This window comes from Condylura cristata, unplaced genomic scaffold (genome assembly GCF_000260355.1).
Source record: "Condylura cristata isolate star-nosed mole 26May11 unplaced genomic scaffold, ConCri1.0 scaffold00035, whole genome shotgun sequence".
In the NCBI taxonomy this organism is placed as follows: domain Eukaryota; kingdom Metazoa; phylum Chordata; class Mammalia; order Eulipotyphla; family Talpidae; genus Condylura; species Condylura cristata.
The window spans coordinates 7,115,525-7,140,222 of record NW_004567136.1 but is presented as its reverse complement, the minus strand read 5'-3'; the positions used below and the strand labels follow the sequence as shown (position 1 = coordinate 7,140,222).

The window sequence follows — 24,698 nt, the reverse complement described above, 5'->3', positions numbered from 1 at the left end:
TGACAAATGCGACAAGAAAAAGCTCAGAGCAGCAAATACAAACTATGTAAACTTCCTAATGGCTCGGAACAGATGGAGAAGGCTGCACAGATCCCACGTTTAAGATGGGCTTCGACAAATGAATGTAAACGGAAAATGAGGTGCTACTAAGGCTGTGGGTGGGGGGAGAACTACAGGCGAGGCGAGAGAAGCAGGTTCGGGCCAATTCCTCAGCGCCCAGCACAACCTGTTTGAATCTGTGTTTTGTCTTACCCATGTTTGTCGATTGCACCATCCCAGCCAGTGGGAGTGTCCTGGGTAGTTTTGAAGAGTTAAAAGTATTTTGACTGAATAACAAATCCAGCTATTTGACCATTAATTTGAAATTGCAGCCACTTAAGAAACCAGACACAAAAGAACAGCAATTCTGTAATTCCCCTTAGGTAGAAGACAAAAATTCAGTATAGAAGTACCTTTACGAGGGACAGTAAGTGGCAAAGGATGCCAGGGGGACTTCTGGGGTGTCCGTCATACCATTTCTTGGTCTGGGTACTGGTTCTACAGATGTACTGTGCTTGTGTTTGTACAAATATATTCTATTTGGCTGTCTACTGATCTGTGCACTTTGTTGGATCTGTTACATTTTAAGTTTTATTTGTATGTTTTTCACCTTGCTATTCATTTTTTGTGCATTGTTTGATGTCTCCTCTCAGGTATAACCCCCACCAAGACGCCCATGAGCAGCCAAGCAATCTCTTGTGTTCTTCCCACCCCGGTTTTGCGGCCTCCCCCTCCTCCGCCCCTGCTGAATGTTTCTGATTGGCTATTTGCCTGGTTTTGTCTTTTTTTTTTTTTTTTTCATGTGGACCTGTTATATTTTAAGTTAAAACAATAAATGAGATTCCAGATACTTCAGGCTCCTTTGGGGGATACATAAGGTTTTATGTGGAGAAGTGGGGTTAGGCTTGGGACTCAAGGTGCCAACATCACTTGTTTCATGTTATTTTATGGCCTCAGACCAGCTCTTGGACACCCTGAATAGCAAAGCCAAGCTTGATTCCTCCACCCATATAGGGGCTTCATGAGAGTGGGGTGAACTGACTCACACCAAAGGGTCAGCCATTGAGACCCTGAAATACCAACACTCTACCTTTTCCTCACCTCCCAGGTAACAGGGACCAGCTGTTCCTTACCAGCCTTATAAGGAACCTCGGTCACGAGCACCGTGAAGCGTGACTTCTAAAGCATGTAGCAGCTTTGCACCTTTAGAGATATAAAGAATCAATTTTGGGTTTTTTTTTTTGCTTTTTTTTTAAATCTTATTTTCACTAAAAAAGTATGTACCCAGTTACAGACTACAAGACAGAAAATGAGGAGTCAAATCTACTTGAGATGCTTCCCAAGGCAACCATTAGCAGGGTTTTCTTCAATACTCTTAACACACAATTTTATAAATACCAGAAGCATATATAAACATGTAAGTTTGTGTACTAATAGTCCCTCCTCTTTGCTGAAACAAATGGGAACCCACTAGACCCACTTTTGCTTGTTACGAGAGATTTTCCTAGCTGTGAACGTGAACGGGGCCGGTTCTCCCCACAGGCCTCGAGCGCTCCCTCGGCAGGTGTGAAGTGGCTTTTCCAGTGGTGTATTTCTAGCCTCTTGCTTTCACAACCAACACAGCATTGAACATTCTTGAGTAGGTTCTTTGACACGCTTTTTTAATTATACAGAAACTGCTCCAATATGGGTAAAATATGTCCTCCATAACATGTAATAATTATATACAAAACACACATGTGTATGTCAGCATAGAGCTACAACTCTCAGATCAAACTTTTTGACCTCTATGTTTCTGTTTGGTTACTATTAGCATTTCATTATTATTTTAATTAGACAACCTGTACTCAGCTTCACCTATCTTTTCTGTTTCTACCTGAATGAATACTACCCTGTTTGGATTACCACAGCCTTAAAATGTACTTTAATGTCTAGCAGGTTCAGTCCTCCACAAAGAATCATTTCAGAAATATTTTAAAAATATTTTAAGGACTTTTAATGACAGATGTACCAACACAGTACTGTTGCAGCCCTTACTACACAATAAAGACATATAAAATAAATTCCACTGACTGCCTTCCTTGAAAAAGAGGGAATTATTCATATTGCAATTTTAAATAGGAAAAATTGCCCAGTGGGTAAGTTTTATTTATTTATTTATTTTAAAGAATAGACTCATGTTCATAGGATAGGGCATATGAGCAGAGCTAATAAAAAAAAAACAACAGCTATGATTTTTAATCTCTTATTTATTATGTGCAAAGGCCTCAGCAGGGAATAATAACTCAACTGGGTTGAACTGTGTCCTTCCCATTCCTGCCTACCACCTGTGGCAATGCCCTTATTGAAAGTGGGGTCTGTGCTCATATAATCAAGTTCAGCGGTCAGGCGGGAGTAGAAGTGGGTGCTAATCCAATGACTGGTGTCGTTCCAAGAGGCGCCCCGGAAACAAAGAGCAGACGCTCTGTGGGCAGGAGGGGGCCTAATGTCTGCGAGCCACGGAAGGTTGAGGCTGGCCAGCTGGGCCTGCAGTTAGGGAGAGGCTGGGAAGGAGGGTGGACTGAGAGGAGGCACAGCCTGCAGAGACCTTCTTCTTGGCCTCCAGCCCCATAAACGGAGAGAGAATACATCTCCGTTGTTTTAAAGTGCCAATTGTGTGTTAATTTGTTAATGGTAGCCCTAGCAGCTAATATGGCAACACCCCCAAATTTGGCATGAGGTTGAAACTACCATCAATTCTAGAGGATACCACTCTGCTGAGCGGCCTGCCACAGGCCAGGTCTTCACTCCAGCTTCCGATAAGACAAAATGGAAGACTTGGTTTGGAAAATCCTTTGGATGACTCTCTCTCTCTCTCTCTTTTTTTTTTACTATTATCTTATTCAGGTACAATTTATAGTAGGGAAGAAACCATTCCTGGAAAGACACCAATATCTACACAAGACTCACGCTTTTATTATACATTACCTCAGTATGCTTTAACAGCTTCAAAAGTGCTGTTGGGTTGTATGGGAAGAGGTTCTTCTTCTGTAGGCGCTGAATGGCACCTTGCAGCTCCTCAAAGCACCTTGCTGTGCTGTGAGACACACCCCCTTCAGAGACAATGCTGTCTGTGGCTATGTCACAAAAGTCAGAAAAGGGAGCATTACATTCTTTTGGAGCCAGAGGCCGGGAGTGAGGCCGCATACTAAGTCCTGTTTCACGCCCGCCTTTCCCATGGGCATCCTGGGCTTTCTTCTTTGCTTCTTGGTGTACAGAGGTCTGTTTGCTGTTTGCTAAATGCTGGTCTGTGGATTCTGCTTCTGAATCCTCAGAGCTGTCATAATCTACCAGGCTCTGGGGAGCCTTTTGGGGAGACCGACTGTTGCCCTGCAGGGTGGTATGGATATCCTTGGACATCACAGCCCGAAGAAGTAGTTCTGGAGAAGCCGGGGAGACCGGCGAAGGCGCAGGGCCCCCACTCCCAGCAGCAGCCTCAGGGCCAGCGCCTGCTTGCTTGCCGCTCCTGGGCTCGCCGAGGACAGGGACGCCACCACAAACGTCTACGCCATTGTGAAGTTCAGTCACGTCAAAATAGCTGCAAACGGTGAAAAAATTATCCCAGTCTTTCTGTAGCAATTTTAAATACTTAACAAAATATTCCAGAAAACAGGTTTCTGATGAAATCAGAAAATCAAGAAGAACTGAAGAATCAAATCCAATATTTCTAAGGAAAAGTAAGAACATACAGTGTGGATTATAGCCATTGTCATGTGTGTGACGCATCCACATTTCTTTTTCTTGGGGCAAGCTTTCAGTAGCTTCACATTCTCTGAAACAAAGACAATGGAGAGCCCAGGTTGAGGACTTTTCACAAAAATAACAGTTTTAACAGACCCAACTCACCTATCATAAATGTGTGTATTGGATTACTTTTTAATCGATGTATTAGTTTAAAGACACTGAAAGCAATCCGTTCCCACACCAGCTCTAACTCTGACTCAGGTAACAACCAAGACATCCAGGATCCTGCTAGTTCTAGTTTATGTGCCCCAAACATCTCTGTCTTGAAGTTGGGACTCTTCTCTCCTACAGGTAACCAATTCCATGTGGTAAGGTGGGGCCAGAGATGAATTTCCTCCTTCCTCTCCTTCCACGCAATCCCCCACCAGGCAGGCTCATCAGAGCAGGCCACTGCGCCAGAGCTCTGCGGCTGGTTCTAACCTGAATCTAACCTGATTACCCTTAGTGTCCTAATCAGATTCCCCCTGGCACTTTTGCTAGAGCTATAAAGATTGTAACTGTAAGGTAATAAGCGTGGTAAGGCTGGTGACTGACTAGGGATGAAGTCAAAGTTACGAGACAGAGAAAAAGAAAATCATCGTAGTCATGATTTGAATCCCTGCATAAATAGCTAAGCTGATGCCAAGCTGATCTCTTGGAATTCCTAACTGTAAGTCAGTAAGTTCCCTTTTGTTGACTAGACTGTATTGGCTTCTATCATTCACAATCAACATTAATGAATAAATTACATTTAAAAAAACCCCATGAGCTTGAAGTTACAAAAGTTAGATCTTCACATACAAAGAGAATTTAATTCAAAGGCGTCCTCTTTTTTGAGGAGTAAGAAGTCAACTTTGAGTAAGAAGTCAACTTTGAATACAACTACGATATACTCTCCTACCCATGTACATTCGGACTGAATTTGTATTCGACCGTTTCTGAGCCTAATTCAAATCACATGCAGGAATTCTCGGCTCTTGATTAGAACCTTTTGAAAACTGGCCCCGAACACTTAGCGCCTGAAAGGAGCCACTGCCAGCCGAGTCCCAGCACAAGTGAGACCTGGCAGCAGGCTGCCCGAGATCATTAGTAAGAAATCCCTTCCTCTGAGGCCAAGAAAAAAAATGGAAATAAAGCAAATACTTTAGGGTTTTAATAAAGCAGAAGCAGAGAGTGGAAAAGGTCACCAGTTATTGACTTCATGACCAATTAATTACAGATATTTGTCTCAAGAAGATATCACCGCAAGTACAGTGGGATTAATGAAGCGGAAGTTGCATCAGAATAAGCTGTCCCTTATAAGCTGACTTCATAACCAATTCTGGATATTTGCTTCGCTAGCCCCACCCATTGTCTATTGAAATCATAATTTAGAGCAGCTTGTCTGACTTCTTCCAAGTTTTCACTCACCTTGACAAAGGCAAAAAGTATTTTCTAGAAGTTTAATACAAAAAAATTTAGTCTCAGAGGTGAAAAGTCCTTGAACATTAAGGCTTAAAGGTCTTAACTGACACGGGTGAAACAGAGATGGAGACTAAACTGGAACCCGCTTCTACCCCAGGTCTAGGCTGATTTCTCTCAATCTGCCCAACCAGTCAAGTTTTCATAAAGAGAATACAAATGAATTTCATTTTCATGTTGGGCTGGGTTAAAGAAAGATATCGGAATATAAGGAAACCACAAGATTGTTAGGGATTTTTTCCCTTCTAATAATGGAAAGAAAATAATATGTCCAGCACATTATTAGAAAACTTTTCTCTTTTCCAAGCATGTCGTTAGTTCAGTTAAAGTCTACTAACCTGATCAACTTTAGATAGATGCTCATTGATGCTTTGGCAGCCTCCAGCATGTCATCATCTTGTTCTATGAAGACCTTGGACAACCACTCACATGGATCCTGGGATGGCAGTGAGGGATGAAGGTGAGGCCTTAAGAAGCTCAGTAACTCAGACATGAATCTCTGTAAATCAACTTTAAAAAATGGAAATGTCAGGGAATAGGCAACAGTTTGTGAATATATTATTAACTTGCCTATGTAAATATATATAAAAACATATCTAGTGTTCTTTAAAATACATCATAACTCACACTTTTCAAAAAGTCCTGTGACTACTTTGCAAAGTAGGACATTCAATTTTAGAGAAAGGGACTTAATGAAGAAGGTTAATAGTTAAATGATACAGCAGCTCACTGCCTATCTATTTACCAAGACTGCCTAATAACTAATAATCTGAGAAGTAAACGTCATGGGAATTCTTGCTAAAAGCATTTATGTGAATAACTAGTGTAGGTGAAGGAAGGAATCACTTCTTATCACGCATAGGCAGAAGCAACAGTGCAACCCAACAAAATAACTGTCTTTAAAGTTGACAGAAAAATATTTTTTTGTTTGTTGGTGTGAGAAGTAAATAAAAGTAGTAATAAAAGTATTAAGCACAGTAAATAAAAGTAGTAATAAAAGTATTAAGCACAGAAATCAAAAAGTTTGGGGGGGGGGGGAGTGTTATACCTGCCATTTAAACTCTGAATTAACATCTGCCACCTAGCGTTGCAAGTTACAAGTGCAGGGAATTCTAACCAATAGTCACTACCAGCTAATGCCAAGCAAGTCAGGGAAGGCGCTGCTTGTACTTCAAGTCTTCACTTCAATGAAAATGAATGCTGTGTGCTTATGAACATTCATTATTACTTTCTCTCAAATGAAATGGAAGACACGTCTTTCCCAAGACCAAACTGAAGAGCATACCCTAAGTGGCTATCTTTTAAGAGCCCCGAAATTATATGCAACCATTTCCTCAGTAAGACTAAACTCTCCCTGGTTACTTTCACCTCAATTCTTAGTTCTCAATAACCTACATTAGTAGATATACTAGCTCTATGAAGGATAGTATGACTAAAACACCACAGAAATTTGAGTGTGAATGGACTTAAATCAGTAATTTTGAGGTAACTCAACACCTTTTCTTAAACCATCAGCCATTTACCACACAAACTCCATGTAGCCCACAGAGGGCTGACATGTTTCTTAGGGTAATGCTAGTTCTTTTTTCTGAAGAAAAGAACTAGGATAACACAAAGCTTAAATGAGTGAAATTTAAAGTCCTAAGAGTTGATAATCATGGTTATTTTACTTCATTGACTATGTTTTACTCTGTGAAAAAAGGAGTTTGGGGAATTACCTTTCATTTCATCCACTGAAGCACAGCTTTGGAACTTGATTTCTAGGGATTTAATGATAAGCAAGCTCGCAGCTCTGAGAGTCACGTGGTCTGCAGCAGGGATGTGGGCACGACCTGACAGAACCGCATCGCCTCCAAAGCGGGCCAGTTTTCCATGGACAGACAAGGCCCTCAGCAAACCCAAATCCACAGCTTGCAAAATGGCATTAGCTAAAGCCAACATGTCCGCATGGAAATGAGGATCTGGAGGTGTTAAGGTGGGGACAGGGCTGTGGCAAAGGTCTTCACCCACTTTCTGGAGCAGGCACTTTTTGATGAATACAATGCACTTCCTTTTGACAAAGGCCTGAATCGGCCAGGTGATAACTTCCAGCACGTGAGAAGGTTTCAAAAATAAAAGCCTTTGGCAAGTGAAGTGTGACTTCAGGTAGATTCTGGTGGCAATGAGAAGTTCCAGCAATTCCAGGAAAGACATCAAACTAGTTATTATTTTGGAAGCATCCTGGGAATTTTCAAAGTGCTGAGAAAAAAAGGAATCGTAAAATTCTTCAAAAACAGTGTCAAAAGGAGTCAAGAGCTGCTTTAGAATTTCTGCAATTATAAAAACAGTGATAAACAGTAAGAAAAACAAAAGGTTCTTAAGACAAGTTCACAACTACATTTTTCTAAACATTACTACTTGACATGATGAAAAATGGACTTGGATTGTTTACCGCTAGTGTGAAAAAATGAAGCCAAAAAAACAAAGCTAGGCAGATTAACAGCTGATAGCCACCTATCAGTGTTAGACTCTGCGAGGGATGTGTAATAATGAAGAGCTTTAACATTCCCTTTATAGATTTTATTCTTATAAAGAAGAAGCCTCAAACAAAAAAGATGGCAAAGGATTCTTTGATTTTTCACACCTACACTTTACAAACTGTAAAATGAGCTTTACCTTTCACTGTAAACATCACACAATTTGGGAGCAACCAATTCCTACCTGTTTTTTGTGAACACGGGTCTTTAAAGGTCTCTTTTATTACAGCTGTCAGAGTCGAGAGGCAGTGTGTGACTGTATCACTTTCAGTGTACACAGAAAGACTTTTTTGGCAAAGAGTAATCCAGGATTTGTTTAAGGCCATCTACAAGTCGGAAGAAAATTGAAAGTACGAAGTTGTAATATTCTCATTATGATTTACCTAATAGGATACACTACTCTACACAACATTGTTTGCTCCGCCAACCACTTTTGATTTGGTCACATCAGGAGGCACACGAACACCCTAACATTTTTTAAGTCAAGAAATACAATATGCCACAGAAACAAAGGATCTGAAGAGAACGTGACGAGATTAGCAGCAGTTAGCTCTAGGTTGTGGAATGATGAGTCACTTTTTCTTTTTCCTCATTTTCCAATTTTTCTATGGCAAATGCCACCTTCTACCTTCAGGAAAGATGCTAGTTCAACAAAGGTGAAAGTAATGAATTTTGATGAGACAGTCCTATAATTTATTTATATTAAACCTGTTTTGAAAACAGTCCATCTCCTACAGGGGTTCCTGAACCTGAGGGATTGGGGGGTGGTACTGAAGGTTTCCTCCTCTATTCAGCTTCCACCAGAGTCCTGGACTCTTAACTTGAAACCGCCCACTGGGCCTCACATCTATTTACAACCAGTTAAAATACATCAAAGACTCTAACCTTTGATACAGGTCAGTTGTATTATTCCCTCCTTACACTTTGGAGGATTTAGTATATGAGCAGATTTAGTATGTGAGCAGATCATTCATCAACGCAAATATTTGAAAGGCAAAATCAAAAGTCAGAGAGCAATCTTAAAGAAAACTGTGAAGAAACAGCAAGATCTGATGGCTGATCTCACCTTTTCTCTCAACTGGAAATACACAAGCAGAGCCAGGCACTTCGCTGCCATGTGAGGCACCAGCTTATCCGAGTTTTGGAACATACCGGTCTACAGCAGGAAAACAAATAAGTTTACCCACCTTTGCTGAATGTTTCCGAGCTTTTCTTTTAAAAGCTTAGCTCTTAAACAAACACAAAACCCCATGGCTTACTAATTCAGAATCGACTTCTGAGGATTCTAAGAGGATTTCAATGATCTCTCGGTATTTCTCCTTGGCGCGGGGCTCAGTGTCCGAGGACAGCATCCTAGTGACCATCACTCTGATCACTGTTAGCTGCAGGAGTCTCATTTCCCAGGCACTGCTCTGCTGAGCGTTTCTCTTCAAACACCTGTGCACCCCAGAAGCGGAAGCCAAACTGGCAGAGGCTGAGGGTCGCCCGCCTGGGATCCCAGGGGCGCTGGAGCCTTCTGAGCAGGTGGTGGAGGAGGCAGCTTGATCTGAAAATGCTGCACTGAGACAACGGGCATACTCGTGGCTGTCTTTTTCCAGGGTGCCTCCAAGAAGTACCTTCTGGTACAGATGTTCTAAGACTTTAAAGCAAGCTTCCGTTTTGATTGCCATCATGTAGCTTTAAGAAGGCGGATGACTCCAAATTGTAAATATTAATCTTAGAAATGTGACTCGACGATGTTTCTTTGGTACAACCTAAAATAGGAAAAATAAATTCTAATTGTTATGTCCATCGCATTACAGGGGAAAGAAAGGCATCTGTTTCAATTTAGTCACTTAGTTTCACAAGTGAAAGGTAATGTTGATTACTTAATTTCTCAAATGGAAAACTGGTAATAAGAACATCATTTTTTTTTTAAAAAAAGATCTATTTATGCTTACAGAACTGGGGTGCAGGCTAGAGGTTTGGTGGGTGAGAGGATTCACCAGAGACAGAGTGGGGAGCAGAACAAGCAGACTGACAAAGTACACTCTGAGGGGAGCAGCGGGCGGGTCAGGAGAGGTCTGCCGCGCCATGTGGGTCAGCTCCCTGGAGGGGGTTTGAACTCATGCTGCAGTGGCTTTGGAGAGCTTCATAATGTGGTGCTTTAACCTGTTGTGCCACCAGGGAAAGCCCATAAGAACATTATTTTAAGACTATAAAAATATGTCTTCCATACTGATTTACAGGCACCAAATTAATTTGGTCACAGCAGGAAAGACAGCTTTTTTCCTAACACTTTTCAAGGCTTTTCTCCAGACTTCTCAGCCTTTAAGCTGTTCACATTCAGGACCAGATCATTTTGCCGTGGGGGAGCAGTCTACATTCAGAGTGGTTTAGCAGCATTCCTGGCCTCCACCTAGGAGGTGCCAGTAATGGCCCCCTAAGGGCGAAAGTCCATGATTAGAAGGATGCTGGTCTAACCAAATTCATTAACCTTCACCTACTTACAGGTGAAACCTAAAGTCAGATTGCTATGCGGTCATGCTATTACAGTTGGTAACGATTAGTTTCCAAGTTAAAATGATGTGATAACAGAACAAAACCTTGGCTATCACATGTAATGGGAAATTAAAAAAAAATCATCCCCAGAAAGAGATGAGCTATTAGTAATCTGGACATGAAAAACTACTCTTGGGTCTGGATGCATGTAGAGACAGCTGGTCAACCAAGGCTCCTCTGACATGATGGAGACTGGGGAGAGTGGAGGAGGGGAAGGCCAGTAGGGTCACACATGGCTCTCAGAGCAGGGAGTAAAGGCTGTTAACAAAGATGAGTGTTAGCGGCAGCACAGAGTTCCTACAGAGCAAGCAAGAATCTGACTTTGGCAGAAGCAAGTGACAGTACTGACTGTCCTTTTAGTGGAATGCTGGAGCCCCAGGGCATTCTCTCAGGGTTAGGTGCTAGTTCCTTCTTTGCAGCTATTTTACACCGGAAGTTGTAGATATCTGAGAGTAATGCAAATAATTCTTGTCTGCAAACATGCAAATTATCATGGGGAGGGGAATCCTCTCTTCAGTGGAAAAGCTAGATTTGCTATTGATAGGTATACTTCTTCTGTGAGGTCATTTCAACATCCCCTTACTCCATAGAAATGTGTGGTTCTTCCACTTTTCCTTTAAAATGCTGGTGCTATATGCCTGGTTCTCTTTAATGAATGAGGTACATAAAACCTTCATGTGTGGCATGCTTTTGTTTTCTTAAACCTGTTCTTTAACAAAGCCTACAGATCCCTTGTCTGCCCAGAGCCACCTGTAAATGTCTTGCTTCTCTGACCTTCTTCAAAGAAGACTCTGGGTGGGGCAGGGGAGGAGGGGGGTTGTCACTAACATCAGGTCTCACTTCTCCAATAGGACCCACTGATCCATCCTGCTGTGGTCTTAAACCCCCTTCCTCCACTGGCTTCTCCACTGCTTAGTTGCTAAGGAATTTCAATTCCTCACTACTTCTCACAAGACAAAGCTGCCCTGTGATAAATTTCTAGTACGGAAATAAATATGAAGAAACTTATAGTTTTAAATTTAAAGTTATGAAACTTTTGGTAGGTTTTCTCTGAATCCTATTTTCAAGCTATGGTGTGTATCCCGAATGATTCATAAATGACAAACTAACAGTAACCTTGTTCAGTGTGACAGTGTTAAACTTCACCTGGGCCTGTGCTGCCGGAAACGGGGATGGTGAGGCACCATACCCTTTGGTGGTCCAAGAAAAACCTGGACAGGAAGGACCACTGGGTCCATATTCCCAGTCCCTGGGGGACCCCACACGTTCCTCACCGACGCCCTTGTTTTCTGAGACTCACGTGTTCTCAGAACTGCCCACTAAAAAACATTCTCCCTCTGGCAATAGCTTGAAGGAAAAAAAAAAAAAAAAAAAGGTTTTTGGTGCATTTTATCTGTCATGCATGGGAACTGGTTTTCATCTTCTACTTCAAAGTCAAATTCCATTGCACTTATTTGACTTTTATTTTTCAGTTACAACATTTCTTCCCAATAAAAAGGCCATTTTACAAGAGCGTATTTTAGCTTTTAACTGGTATCATATGCTCCACACTATTATAATTTTCGGCAATAAATGGATTGTTTAGTGCAATGTTATAGCAATAAAGATACTTCCAATTACATTTCTGTAAGTCATAAGTCCTTAAATTTTACCACTAACGAGGATAAAATTGCTGCTCTTCAACTGTTTTTGATCTACAGAAAAGGCAATTTCAAATGCTTCACCTATTTCAGCAGGCAAACCTAAAGTGGATGCCAGTAAGTAAACACATAAACAAGCGTTTGGGGTTTTCTTTGTGGAGCGGGGGCTCTTTGCTATGAAGGCCGAAACCAGGTTCTTTGATAAAAATGTCAGAAATCAGGTTGAAAGTTATAGACTTTAAATGACAAAAGACAGACGGCAATGGGCCTTCCCAGGCAAAAGAAAGCATGAAGCATCGAAAGGACCACCAAACGCAGGCGGGAGCAAGGCAGACAGGAGGCGCCTGGCTGCGAAGCCTCCATCTCCCTAACGGCCGTGTCTTTTACAATGCTGACCCCGGCTGAAGCAGTCTACACTGAAGGCGAGATCTATGGGAGGCGCTTCGAGAATTGAGGGGTGTGTGTGTGTTTTAAAGAGCATTTCAGGACAAATCCTCAAAAAACAAAACAAAACAAAACAAAAACAACCAACCTAGGGGACTTAACCCACCGCCGCTTCTTCTGAAGTGGCAGCTATGAGGTCGGTAGGCTTCAAGCTGCAGGACCACCCGGGGCTGAAGGAAGGGGCAGCGTTGGCTGTGGACACCAAGCTTTCAGAGACACTGACCAAGGAAAGCCTGGCGAGGAAGGCTGAGAGGCTCTGGAGGCAGCCACACTGAATGCACCAGAGGACTTGTCTCGCCTAGAAAGGAAACATATTAGAAGAGGTCTAATTAGGACAAGTGACTAAGCAGTACTTCTTGGGGTTCTGTCAGGAAGCGCCTCTTGGCAGAGGAGTGAACTCCCACAGCAGAAAGCCAAATGGGATCCCCTTTGGAAACGTGACATCTGTCAGCAGTCTCTCACTGTTACGGCCCTACAAATTCTGAATTCTGCATTTTGTTCCTGACAGAACATGGAAATCTTAATATAGAAAGACTATGTTTCCCAGCCATCTTCCATAAAGTTGGTGATTTAGGAATAGCTGCTACAGGTTTCAAGTAGCTGCTCTATAGCACATACTTTGAGGATAGCTTTACAACAATGATATGAGGTAGATACTGAATTATCCTACCTGGTTCACAGGTAAGGAAACCAGGGCATAGAGAGAGAAATACCGACCTCCGGCATCCTTTCCGCCTGCTGCGTAACATGAAGTCACAGCCAGTTACTAGACGACCTCCCGGGCAAACCAAAATTCATTTTTGCAAATGACACTGGGCCACCAAAGGTTTGAGTGTTAATCAGGACACCCACTGACTGAAGTTTTGAATTAAATTATTTTTAGTGGCTATACTAAGCCATGGGTTAAAGTCACATTATCCACTGATGGTACTTTGATACAAGATTATCAACAGTTTGAAGGTAGTATGCCTATGAATAACTCGGACCTTGATTTTATTTCATTAAAAGAATTTCAACCTTTTAGCAAAACTGAGATCCTGGGCTTAGATTAGACGAACAAAAAAGAAGAAAATCTTCAAGTTCTAAGGCAAAGCAGAGTTCTTAGACTTTACCTTAAAAGTACAACCTACAGGGCCCACAACGGGTTAGGATGCAGCACTGCAAGCTAATCGCAGCCGCTTCAGTGTGAGTTCCATCCCCGGCCCCAGAGGTGACCACATGGCGGGCAGACCTCTCCTGACCCGCCCGCTGCTCCCCTCAGCAGTGAACTTCATCGATCGGCCTGTTCTGATCCCCACTCTGTCTCTGGCGAATTCTCTCACAGCCCCTGCACCTCTAGACTGTACCTTAGCTCTGTATGCATAAATAAAAAAGAAATACTAAAAAAAAAAAAAAAAGGTACAACCCATAAAGGTGAAAACTGGTAAAACAGAACACAACAAATTCAGAACTTTTGCTCTGAGAAAGACCCTATCAAGAGGATAAAAGGACAACCTACAGACAGAAAATTGGCTGTCCACACATCTAACAATAGGTTCATATCTGGAATATATATAGAACTCTTCACATTCAACAATTAAAATTAACTTAATTGGAAATGGACAGGAGACATGTACAGACATGTCACTGAAGAGGAAATACAGACGGCACTAAAGTCCATGAAAACTTGTTCAACCACATTGGCCATTGAAGATATGAAAATGAAAACCACAGTCAATACCACTATCGGCATGACAGAAGAAGAAAATGAGTGACACTAAGTTTTGGATGGGATACGCAGAGACCAGCCACTTTTGCACTGCTGGTGAGAAGGCAAAGTGGCACAGGCACTCTGGACGCCTGGCAGCTTCTCACAGACCCAGACGCGCTCACTGCAGAGTCTGGTAGCTGCACCCTTTGGTAGTTGTTGAAAATTTGCAGCTACACCAAAATCTGCACACGGTGTTTCCGACAGTTTTATTCATAAACGCCAAAACTAGAACCAACGAGATGTTCTTCGGCTAGTGAATGGCTCACTGCATATGGGCTGTTATTCAGCAATGAAACATCTAGACTCCAAATCTAGAAGTACCAAAGCAGCATGCTGAATGAATGAAGGTGATCCCAAACTCTGTCGAAGACAGTTTCAAATTGGTAGAGAACTGATCAGCTTGACGCATGTAGAATGTGTATGTCTCAAATGATTCTCCAGTCAGTTCCTATGCTTATATGATTGCGAAAATATATTGTAAATGCTGTGTGATTTCCAATTTCCTAATGTTACATGACAATAAAAATTTCACGTCAAAGTGATGAGTAACTTCCACAGCTGTTTTTACTGCATTATGCATCCAAGGATAAACAACACACACATCTTAAATGCAATAAGGAGCAAATTTAATTAGCAAGAGTTACCAGAAAGCTCAAAAGTCACTAGGTTAGCTTTCTGTTATTACAGGGCAGCCCAATGTGAAATGGGTTGCCTGTTTGTGGGTCCTCACCCACTCTTAAAATTCAATTGCACTGCAGGCACAGACAATAATGGGTTTATTTACAAAGGGGAAAGGAAAAGGTACAATCCAGGGAAAGAGAGAGAGAGATACAAGTTAACTAGAACATCCGGCCAACTCTGCTGACTTGGAACTCCAGTAACACACAGATAGCTCATCAAGAGCCACGCGACCAGCCACTAGCCACGTGATCCAGAGAGACACGCAGTCCAGAGAGCATCCCACATGGTTCCCTTATATCTCCCCCAAAAGTCCCAGAATGCCTGCTTAGCAACACCCTTGGGTCCTCGCAGTTCTTTCTGTGGTATTGCTGGGAGCTGTAGTTTCAATAACTGGAGTAGGGGGTGGAGTCCACAAAACTGCAGTGTTCCTTTCTCCCTAACACGATCAGTGTCATTTTTGCTGGGACCCTGGAGCCAAGGGTGGAAGTAGAATTCTCCATCCAGTCTCAGCCTGCCAGACTAAGGCTAAAATAGGTGGCTTTCTTTACAACTCAGGTCACTACACACCTGGCTGTCCCAAGACTTGACTGTCTCCCAGTGCACACAGGCCTTATCATCACACCATCAGTTTGCAAGCTCACAGGCCAGTGGTTTGGACCTTGGTCACACACTGGAATCACTAGGCCACTAGGGAAAATCCCCAAGCCTGGACACCTTGGAGGCTAATGGACTGAGTCTTGCTTAAGAGGAGTTCGGGCATTTTTCCAAAGCTCAAACTGTCCTCAGGGGATAAACCCAATTCTGGCTGAGTCAGGGTTTTATGAATGAAAACATCATAAATATTCATCTTTAATTACTTTATTTCCATTTGTGTGAATTTGATATTACCTACGTGAATGGGAAATGAAGTAGATCTGGGAAAAATCTAATCAATTTTAATATGCTAAAAATATTGTGCAATTTAAGCTGCTTTTAAGATGATGAAAAATTATAATGTATGAGTTATGAAACCTTATAGCACAATTTCAATAGAGCAACTTCGAATTAATAAGTAGTACAGGATGCAAAAGTGGGGTAATAAAATGTCCCTGATTATTATATAATTATATTCCTCAGTCACTTTAAAAATTGTAACTCAAGCAAAAGGTTTTAAGTGAGAAACAAATGGCCAGAGAAATGAAGCGCTGGACATTAGGAGACAACTCAGCGATAGCCTCCTCATGCATCTTGGTGGAGCAGGCATTTAGCAAATGCTCGTTTCTGCCCTGCATGGTGGGTGCTGAGGTGGCTTTGTAAGGCTGTGGTGTCCCCTGCCATGCACATACTTACTCTTGGGCTTCTCTCCCTCCCACTCTGTTTGGAGTTCAGAACTCGTTGATTCTATAATTTGTCTTATAGAACTGAACTTAGAAATTATATGCATACGAGTATACCAATTTTCATTTTTTAACTGGTTTTACACTGCTAAGAAAATGTGAAAGTTGCTGAATTAGATGCATCCTAAAAGCAACAAGTTTAGAACAGGTACTAGAGACAAAAAGAATGTGCAAACATGAAGGCAGGAGTTGCATTAAACCTGAGGTGTTCTACGTGTTTTACAAACTTTTTGTGATGTTTTATGTTTACAATAAATGATGAAAAAATTATGGTAGAAATGAAAGGTCGAACGTTGCTAATGTTAAATACAATCAATATACCTTAACATTAATTATTGTTCTGTTATGTACTTTGAGGAAAAAAGGAAGTTTAGAAATATGATTAATGAGTGGTATAATGGAACAAAGATAGCTTTAAAAACTGGAAATTGTACATTCTTAAATATGAAGTACCTTTCCATGTAGTTTTTTTAGGAAGAGTCATCTCATTTACAGTATAGTATCATTCTACATCTTGTCGAAACATCTGCTAAGTGCTTGCAAAATGTGCCATGTATTCTTTGGATATTACAAAAGAATAGTTAGATATTACACTTTCTAGAAAGTTTTGGTTAAAAAATGAACAACCAGAAGGGATTAAAAACTTTTCTATATGATTTGCAACTAGGAAACAAAAGTTGTATTTTTTCTCATCTAAGCAAGTGTGTAGTAAGGCTGCTCTTTTTGGATTTTATATTTCCCGAGAAGCTTCCCAAATAAACAAGAGAAAGAAATCTTAGGGTTCACCTGGTATGAATATAAATTTATTCACTCATCCATAATTGCTAAGTGCGGTCTCCATCATGCACAAGGATTCCCTTCCAGCCTATTTTCTTTTCTTGAAAAGGTTCCTCTTTACAATTTTATCATCAGAGTTGCTGTTTAAAGGGGAAAATTCTTTAAAGGTGAAAAGAGTCAGATGTTCATGCTGAGAACAGTTGTATGACTATTCCATCAAACTATTTACCTACATCTGAAGAGGTAACCTGCATTTACCTAGATAGGTAACCTGCCCTTTACCTACACACTCATCAATGACAAGTCAACATCCCTTGGAGTCCCTCTTCCCTTCCTGGAGGTTCCGTCTGTCTGTTTGCCTTAGATAAAGTCTAACCCCCTGAACAGAGCTTGGTAGATGGTTCAAAATCTGATTCTTGGGGTTCTCACTTCTGAGCCCCTTCTCCCAATGAAGCTCACATTTTCTCTGAGGTCTTCAGACACTTGCACTTTAAAGAGTCCCAACTTGCTTTTTAACCTATTCTTTCTGACTAAGCCACACTCAACCTTCTCCCTCCCACTCTCAGCCTGAAGTTTGGAAGCCTAGAGCCCTGGAGAAGCCTTCCTTCCACATAGCCCAGTCAGGATTCAGTTCCTTCATCCTATTTCACAGCATTTCTCTCACACCATTGTCCATAACTATAGTCGTGTTTTGTTCTCTCACACTTGATTAGGCATTTCGCTGAACAGAACTGTGCTCAGTTTACCTACAGAAGCCACTTGCCAGAGTACATGGAGAACTCTAAAAGTGTTATAGGGTAGCCCAAGTGGACTGGGCCGCCTGTCTGTGGGGCCTCACCCGCGCGCGCTCACAATTCGGTTATACTGCAGGGACACACAAAAGGGCCAATAACAGGTTTATTTACAAAAGGGGAAAGAAATAGGAAACAACCCAGGGAAAGAGAGCAGGATACAAAGTAACTGGAATACCTTATTGCTAGGCTGACTGAACACAATGAATCAATCAGGAGACCTGCTTCCCGAGGAAAGATCAAGCGATGCAATCGCACCCTATTTATCCCCCAAAGTCCCAGAATTCCTGCTAGCTCCGCCCTTGGGACCTCGCAGTTCTCTCCCTGGTACTGCTGGGAGTTGTAGTTTCCAATCACTGCAGTAGGGGGTGGGGTCCATAAGACTGCAGAGTTCCTTTAGGACATCCTTTCCCTTAACAAAAGGAGTGTTCTTGAATAAAGGAATCACAGTGTACAGAAAAATATGAGGAAGCAACCTCAAGGTGTTTGCAGTGGCATTCATCTTTCACAAAACATCTGAATATAATTTATGACATAAAAGTAGTTGGTAAGGGCCCTCCCTGGTGGTGCAGCAGGTTAAAGCACAGTACTATGAAGCTAAAGTACCACTTCAGCATGCGTTCCATCCCTAGCCGACTAGCTGACTGACCCACATGGTGCGGCAGACCTCTCCTGACCGGCTGCTGCTCCCCTCAGCAGTGTTCTTCCATGATCTGCCTGTTCTGCTCCCCACTCTGTCTCTGGTGAATCCTCTCATCACCCTGCACCTCTGGCCTGCACCCCAGTTCTGTATGCACAAATAAATAAATCTTTAAAGAAAAGTAGTAAAATATTCCTTTCTATAATTAGGAAGGTCTTCTCTGAGGTCATTGGTGGAAGCCAAATGTTTGGTGGGCTGGATGACTTAGTTTAAACTCATGTCAACCCTTGCCTGAATTGCAACAGGCTACACTGGCAGCAGCCTCACCCAGCTACCATCCTCCCTTAGGTAAAAAGCGATCTTTGCAAAACAGAAATAAAATACTCTAACTTTGATACCGTGTGGCCTCCAAGGCCCCTCAACCCCCCACCCCATTACCAACCATTCTCACCCTTACTCACTCTGCGAGCCACGCTGTCCTTTCTTTCTTGAGGTTCCTGTAACAGCAAAGGTTTTGCTGCATTAGTGGCTTCGCTTTTTGACTCTTCTGCCAAAATCCACCCCGCCCAGCAAGGCTTTGCAGCCTCCTCTTCATTCAGAAAGCTGCTCAAATGTCACGTCTCAGACACGCTTCCAGAGGACCCATCCGAAAGCGCCATCGCGTCCTCGCGAAACTCCAGTCTATTATTCTATTCGATTCTCTTGAAATCACTTAGCAAGATCATTTGGTGCTCGTCTCCCGCGTTATAGTGAAAGCTCCGGGGCGAAAACGATGCGTCGACCTTGTTCACGGTCGTCTCCAAAGAGTGGCCGGCCGGCTAAAGGCACTTAACAAACACGCCCATCTCGCGGGAAACCACGCCATTCCCCTTCATCCCAAGACTCCCCGAGGGTCGCTGTCTTTGCAGGAAAGTGCCTGGGCCGTGATGCATCCCAAGAGGTACGTCGGACTCGAGCAAACCGGGCCGAGCGCCCGACAGACGGGCGGAGGACCCGGCGCGGCGCAGAGAGGCGCCCCTCTCCTAGTTCCCTGGGGACCGCCGCCCCCCTCGACTTCAGCCCTCGGCCCAGCTCCTTAGTCCGCCGCACACACGCCTCCCTCTCCCTGGAGCTCTGCGGCCGCTCCCAGTTACCTGCCAAGGATGCGGGGTTCCAGCCTTTCTGCCTTCGCACCGCCACCCGAGCGCGAACAGGCCCGGATCGGCCACCGTACTTCACGGAACGTCCCAGCCGGCCCCTCCTCCCGCGTGCGCAGAGGGGCCACTCGGCGTAGAGTGTCTCTTAGCAACCGCTTCGAGTCCCCTCGCCGGGGGCGGGGCATCGGAAGCCACCGGGGGGAAGCCGAGGGGAAGTGAGTGAGGCCAATCGGAGACGAGTCCCAGCCTCGGTCGGCACGCCTCCTCCAACTGTCGCGAAGGCGCAGGTGGCTTTACGGCAGGCGAGGGGTGGGGGCTGCTGGGGGTAAGGAGGAGAGAAGGAAGGAACCAACCAACCAAGTCGCCCCCACCCCCCCACCCCCACCCACCCCGGACTTGGTTTACGGCTCCAGGCTCGGGCTCCAGTGCGGCCGCTGATTGGCTACTGAAGGCTTGGTCCCTTCCCAGTGACCCCAAAGTGCTGAAGGGAGGGGGCGGGGGTGGCCCAGTGCAAAGTGCATCCCGAAAGCCCCCTGCCTGGAGCCCCCGCGGCTGGCACTTCGGACCCTGTATGACCCGGGATCTCGCTGCCCCGAGACCTCCCGGATCCCCCGGTAGCTGGGAGCCGCCGGCCCGGAGCGCGGCAGCCCCTAGCTTCGAGCCCTCGGACCCGGACTGCCCCCCCACTCGAGCCGGGACTTCCTCCCTGCACCCCTGCCCCGAGGCTGCCCGGCGGCCGGGACCGCCGCCCCCTGCCTGCTCGACTGTCTGGATGTTCGGCTGGCTGGGACCGTGAGGCACCGGAGAGGATCAGGAACACCCGTGTCCGGCCCTGCCTGGGGTGTTTCTTCAATGGAGAAGTTGGTGAGTGTGGAGGAGGCTGAAAGGAGGAAGAGAAGCAGCAGCTGAGGAGACAGGTAAAGTCAGTTACCTCTCCCCAGGGGAAGGGGACTGGCTGGAGGGGAGAGAATCACTGCTTCTTCCTGCCTGCCTTTGCCACTCTCTTCCTTTGCTCCCCCTCCCTCAAAGCCCCTTCCTCCCCGCCCCCGGGGCACTGCACCACTCAGCTTTCTGTTTTCCAGATTTGAGCTGGCTGGAGGACACCCGAGAGCAGGAAGAGGACTGCCCACCCACCAGAGAAGCTGGCGAGAGCCTCCGACCAGCATCCTCTATAAAGGTACTAAGGCAGCCTTCCCCTCCCCCACTGTTTATTTCTGGCCCCTACCTCTTTAAGCGACGCTTTCTTTTCTGGGTGGTTACCTGGGAATGCACCCTTTCCTAGCTCTCAGTTTCTCAGCAAAAACCCCAAACACTGCCCGTGCCTTAACATTTTGCCAACTTCTCTATCCCAGAAGTGTCCTTTCCACCTTTTCTTCTGTACAGTGTGCTTCCTTGTTTTGCATTTTCCTTTGGTACCCCGCACCGTATCCCCTGCTCTGAGACTTTGAGACCTTTTTGTGGCTCCCCCGCCCCCTTGCCCTCACAGGAATACCTCAATTTCTTGTTAATTGCTTGTTAATTCTGAATGACTCTGCTTTTTAATTAAACCACAATTTTCTGTTTTTCCCTTATTCTTTCCTATCATCTTTCTTCCACTTCATCAGAAAATCTTTTGAGTTACCTAGCTGATAAGGGTTTGGCAGAGCAAGGGTTAGTAAGGGACTGACATGGATCAGTTTGAGAAAATAATGTGATTTTTTTCCTAGTAAAATGTGCATCTGTGTACCTTAATAGTATGAATGGAAGAAAACACCATTCCCCCCGAAGTACTTATGTATAATTAACTCTTTGGGCTTTGTGTGTTTCTGTGTGACAGATGTGGGTAGACTCTGACACTGTTATAAAAAGATAAGTAATATTTGTTGCTCTTCAGATTTTCTAGGAGAACTTATGAAACTTAATGTAATGTCTTATTAATCATGCTATACTCAGAGAATTTGAAAACAAAAGAATGGCTTGGTGTGTTTAGAATGTAGGACTTTATTTTTTCACTCTTTATAAATATGATTTCTCATTTCAAAACCCCTACAGCGAATTTGCTAGGTTGAAATTTAAGTCTCTTTTTTTTTGTCATCACATTTCTGCTACTGTATTTTGTTGCTGTCTCTGAAAATACACTAAAGGTAAGTTTAGACAGTCATGTAATTACCAAAGGAGATGTGATTAGAGAAATATACAAGAGTTAATTTAGAAACTAGTCAGGTAAGTGACTTTTTTTTTTTTAAGATTTTTATTCATACAGAACTGGGGTACAGGCCAGAGATGTGGAGGGTGAGAGGATTCACCAGAGACAGCAGGGAGCAGAGCAGGCAGATCTACGAAGTACACTGCTGAGGGGAGCAGCGGGTGGGTCAGCAGAGGTCTCCTGAGCCATGTGGTCACTTCCTGGGCAGGCGGGAATCGAACTCATGCGGAAGTGGCTTTAGCTTCTTAGTGCTGTGCTTTAACCAGGGCCCGTAAGTGACTTTTTAACATCCAATAACAGTAGTTAAAAGTGACATGTTAACCTTAGTTCTTTTAATGTCTCAAACTGTTTAGGAAATATTAGGTGTAAATAACTTAAAATATCAATAGCAGAAGTTGTTAGGAAATCTCTTATTTATTCAGTTCTATTAGACTTCTTGCCTTTCTTAAAAAGAAATTACTGTCTACTAATTCTTCTAAAGTCAGGATACAGCTAAAGTTACTTTTAAGGGACTATGAGGCTTTGCATATTCTTGAGACTGGAATTGGCTGCTAAAGAGTATTTGTTGTTTGAGATTTACAATTAGTATCTACCAGTTACTGTTCCATAGATAAATTGCATGCATACATAGAGAATCCATCATGATTGTCATTTCATTTTAGTAAAAACAAGCAGAAGTTTCTAAAGTTAAAGAATAATTTTCATTATTTAAATATATAGACCATTAGAGATAGGACTATTGATATTGATATTCAAAATGCTGACAGGTTTGAAGTATGTTTTTAAGGTCAAAATGAAATATATTTTTTACTTCTGCCTTCTCAAATTTTTTTTCCCCCTCCTTTAGAGTTAACTCTAGGATATGTTTATTTCTGAGGGATATTCTCACCTGGAGGGTAAGGAAGCAGGTTTGTGGTGAGTCAAGCATGTCAGTAGGAGACACAGCTTTCTCTGGCTTCCAGCCATTGCTCCAGTACATTTCATTGGTCTGCTCAGCTTTCAGTGATTCTTTTAAGGTTGAGAATATATGTAAATTGTCAGCATCTGTTTCTGGTGTTAGCATGACTGAGGCTGTTTGCTCTAGGTTATGCCAAACATTTAAAATATTAAATTTGGCTATTTTTTTTTAACTGTGCAGTTAGGTAGCTTATCCTGTCTCAACCTGATCAGGTTTGTGTTAATTCTATTGCTCATCACATGTTATTGCAAGAAAAGAAAATGCTTGCTTTTTGATAATCAAATAAGATTTGTTTACATCAGAAGAATAACTGCTTGTAATTGAAGATTTTAAACGATGCTATGTTCCATAATTATTTTTATAGTATCAAAAAGGATGATGTTCAAAATTATTTAATATCATGACAGAATGACAGAAAAATACCTTTTTTTTTTATTTTGAGGTCCACATTACTCCTAAAAAGTATGAAGACAGATACCATTTATGTAAGCTAAGCATATCTAATGCCTGACTTTCTGCCTTTCATGTCATTCTCAACTGAAGGTATTCCCAGAGTAGAGTATCCTGTCCTTTCTTGCAGACTTCTTAAGCATTGGCTTGAGGTTGCCAAGATAATTCTAGCAAATAGGGGTTAGTAAGATAATATTGCTAGGACTTCATAGTTTCTAGTTCTTTTGTTGTATACTTAAGAGTTGAGTCTGAATAAGTGAATGACAAAAGTCGCCTCTTTGTATTTCATGAAAGTTTGGGTTTTCCTGCTGGCATATAGGAGAGCTACTAGTAAGTAGTGCTTGATATTAACCCTGTGTTAAATGGACGCCCAGTAATTTGGGTGACATCTGAATATCCACACGTGTTTTGGAGCCTGGACACTCAACTGTGTGGAATAGTACTGAAATAAAACTGCTACTTTCTTCTGGGTTGCAGCCTCTTGGTCACACAATTAGAACTCCTCCCCTGTGCCTCGGCCACAGTAGCGCCCACTTTGATCCCAGCAGTGACCCTGTGTCCATCTTCCCTCTTAGGGCTTGTGAGCCATTGGTGGTTTTTGTTCCTGAGAACCAGCTTCTTGGCATTAGTGATTTTATTTCCTTACCAGCCTGTATCTCTGTTTACTCTGCAGAGAAATGTGCTTCTTTCTTTTTTTGAAGAGCAAGCTGTTACCTTGTTTTTAGTTTGTATGAAATTTGAAAGCACAGAACTTATTTGTATCAGTTAATAAAAAAATGTGTGGACTTTTAGTGAAAATAATACGCAAAAAGCCATTAATGACTAATGCTTTATGCCACAGAAAAGTGGGGACATACGCAAGTTTGGGGAAAGCTATATAATTGGAGACAAGTCTTCAATATGTTCTTGTTTTTTGGTTATTTTATTCTGTGCTGTAATCTATGAATATAGACTTCCTTTGCATCTTAACTTAATATGAAGTTCACTTAGCATCTAAATGGAAATTAGATGGTTACTTATTTTAATTGCTAAATGAGTTATTTTTAGCATGGTCAGCAGTATAAAAGCTGGAGGCCTATACTGGTTTCTTTTGACCCCATGTCAAGTAGAAAAGATGGGTTCATAAAATCTTAGCATAATGTTAACATTGAGCATTAAGGTCTCCTATAAAGCTTTTGTGCATTTGATAAATAATTCTGTAGTTTTGTTTGTACATTTTTTCTTTTTTCCATCTATGAAGCCTTGGATGGAATTTCTAAAGATTGTACCCTCAGAGGGTCAGTTTTTAACTTCATACATCATCATTAATTTAAAACCACTTAACATTGGCCATATAGTAACTCAGAGCATTGTCTCCACCATATTCCTTATTTTGTAAGTGACTTCTAGGGGCTTCCAGTTTTTCAAACTTGCTCTTCTAGAGGGGAAGTGGCCATTTTCCATTCTCATCTCTGCACTTCCTCCTGTTTTAGATAAGCATGCTCACCACTGAATGCTGCGTGTGTAAGTTCAGTGGTCTTTTTTCTCTTTATTGATCGATACATACCCGAC

General features: G+C 42.8%; 2 protein-coding genes across 3 annotated transcripts in view; one reads left to right on the top strand and one right to left on the bottom strand.

The window, feature by feature from the left end:
* Positions 1-1,620: 1,620 nt before the first annotated feature.
* Positions 1,621-19,616, bottom strand: LINS (lines homolog (Drosophila)). Of its 2 annotated transcripts, XM_004692958.2 has the most exons (8): positions 19,552-19,616; positions 18,880-18,915; positions 9,038-9,532; positions 8,845-8,934; positions 7,963-8,104; positions 6,981-7,571; positions 5,601-5,772; positions 1,621-3,850 (listed from the first exon to the last, which is right to left on the bottom strand). In XM_004692958.2, the coding sequence occupies exons 3-8, from the start codon at positions 9,449-9,451 to the stop codon at positions 2,974-2,976; spliced, it is 2,286 nt and encodes a 761-aa protein (XP_004693015.2). In that variant the 5' UTR covers positions 9,452-9,532; positions 18,880-18,915; positions 19,552-19,616; the 3' UTR covers positions 1,621-2,973. The 2 variants fall into 2 exon arrangements, with proteins under 2 accessions (XP_004693015.2, XP_012588112.1); XM_012732658.1 differs by lacking the exons at positions 1,621-3,850; positions 5,601-5,772 and having other exon boundaries at positions 7,424-7,500; positions 18,880-19,582.
* Positions 19,617-20,048: 432 nt separating this feature from the next.
* The window catches only part of ASB7 (ankyrin repeat and SOCS box containing 7), a 36,163-nt gene continuing 31,513 nt past the window's right edge, over positions 20,049-24,698 (top strand). The window contains exons 1-2 of the mRNA XM_004693089.2: positions 20,049-20,471; positions 20,637-20,731. The gene's annotated coding sequence lies outside the window, so the exon portion shown is untranslated. The remainder of the gene's footprint in view (positions 20,472-20,636; positions 20,732-24,698) is intronic.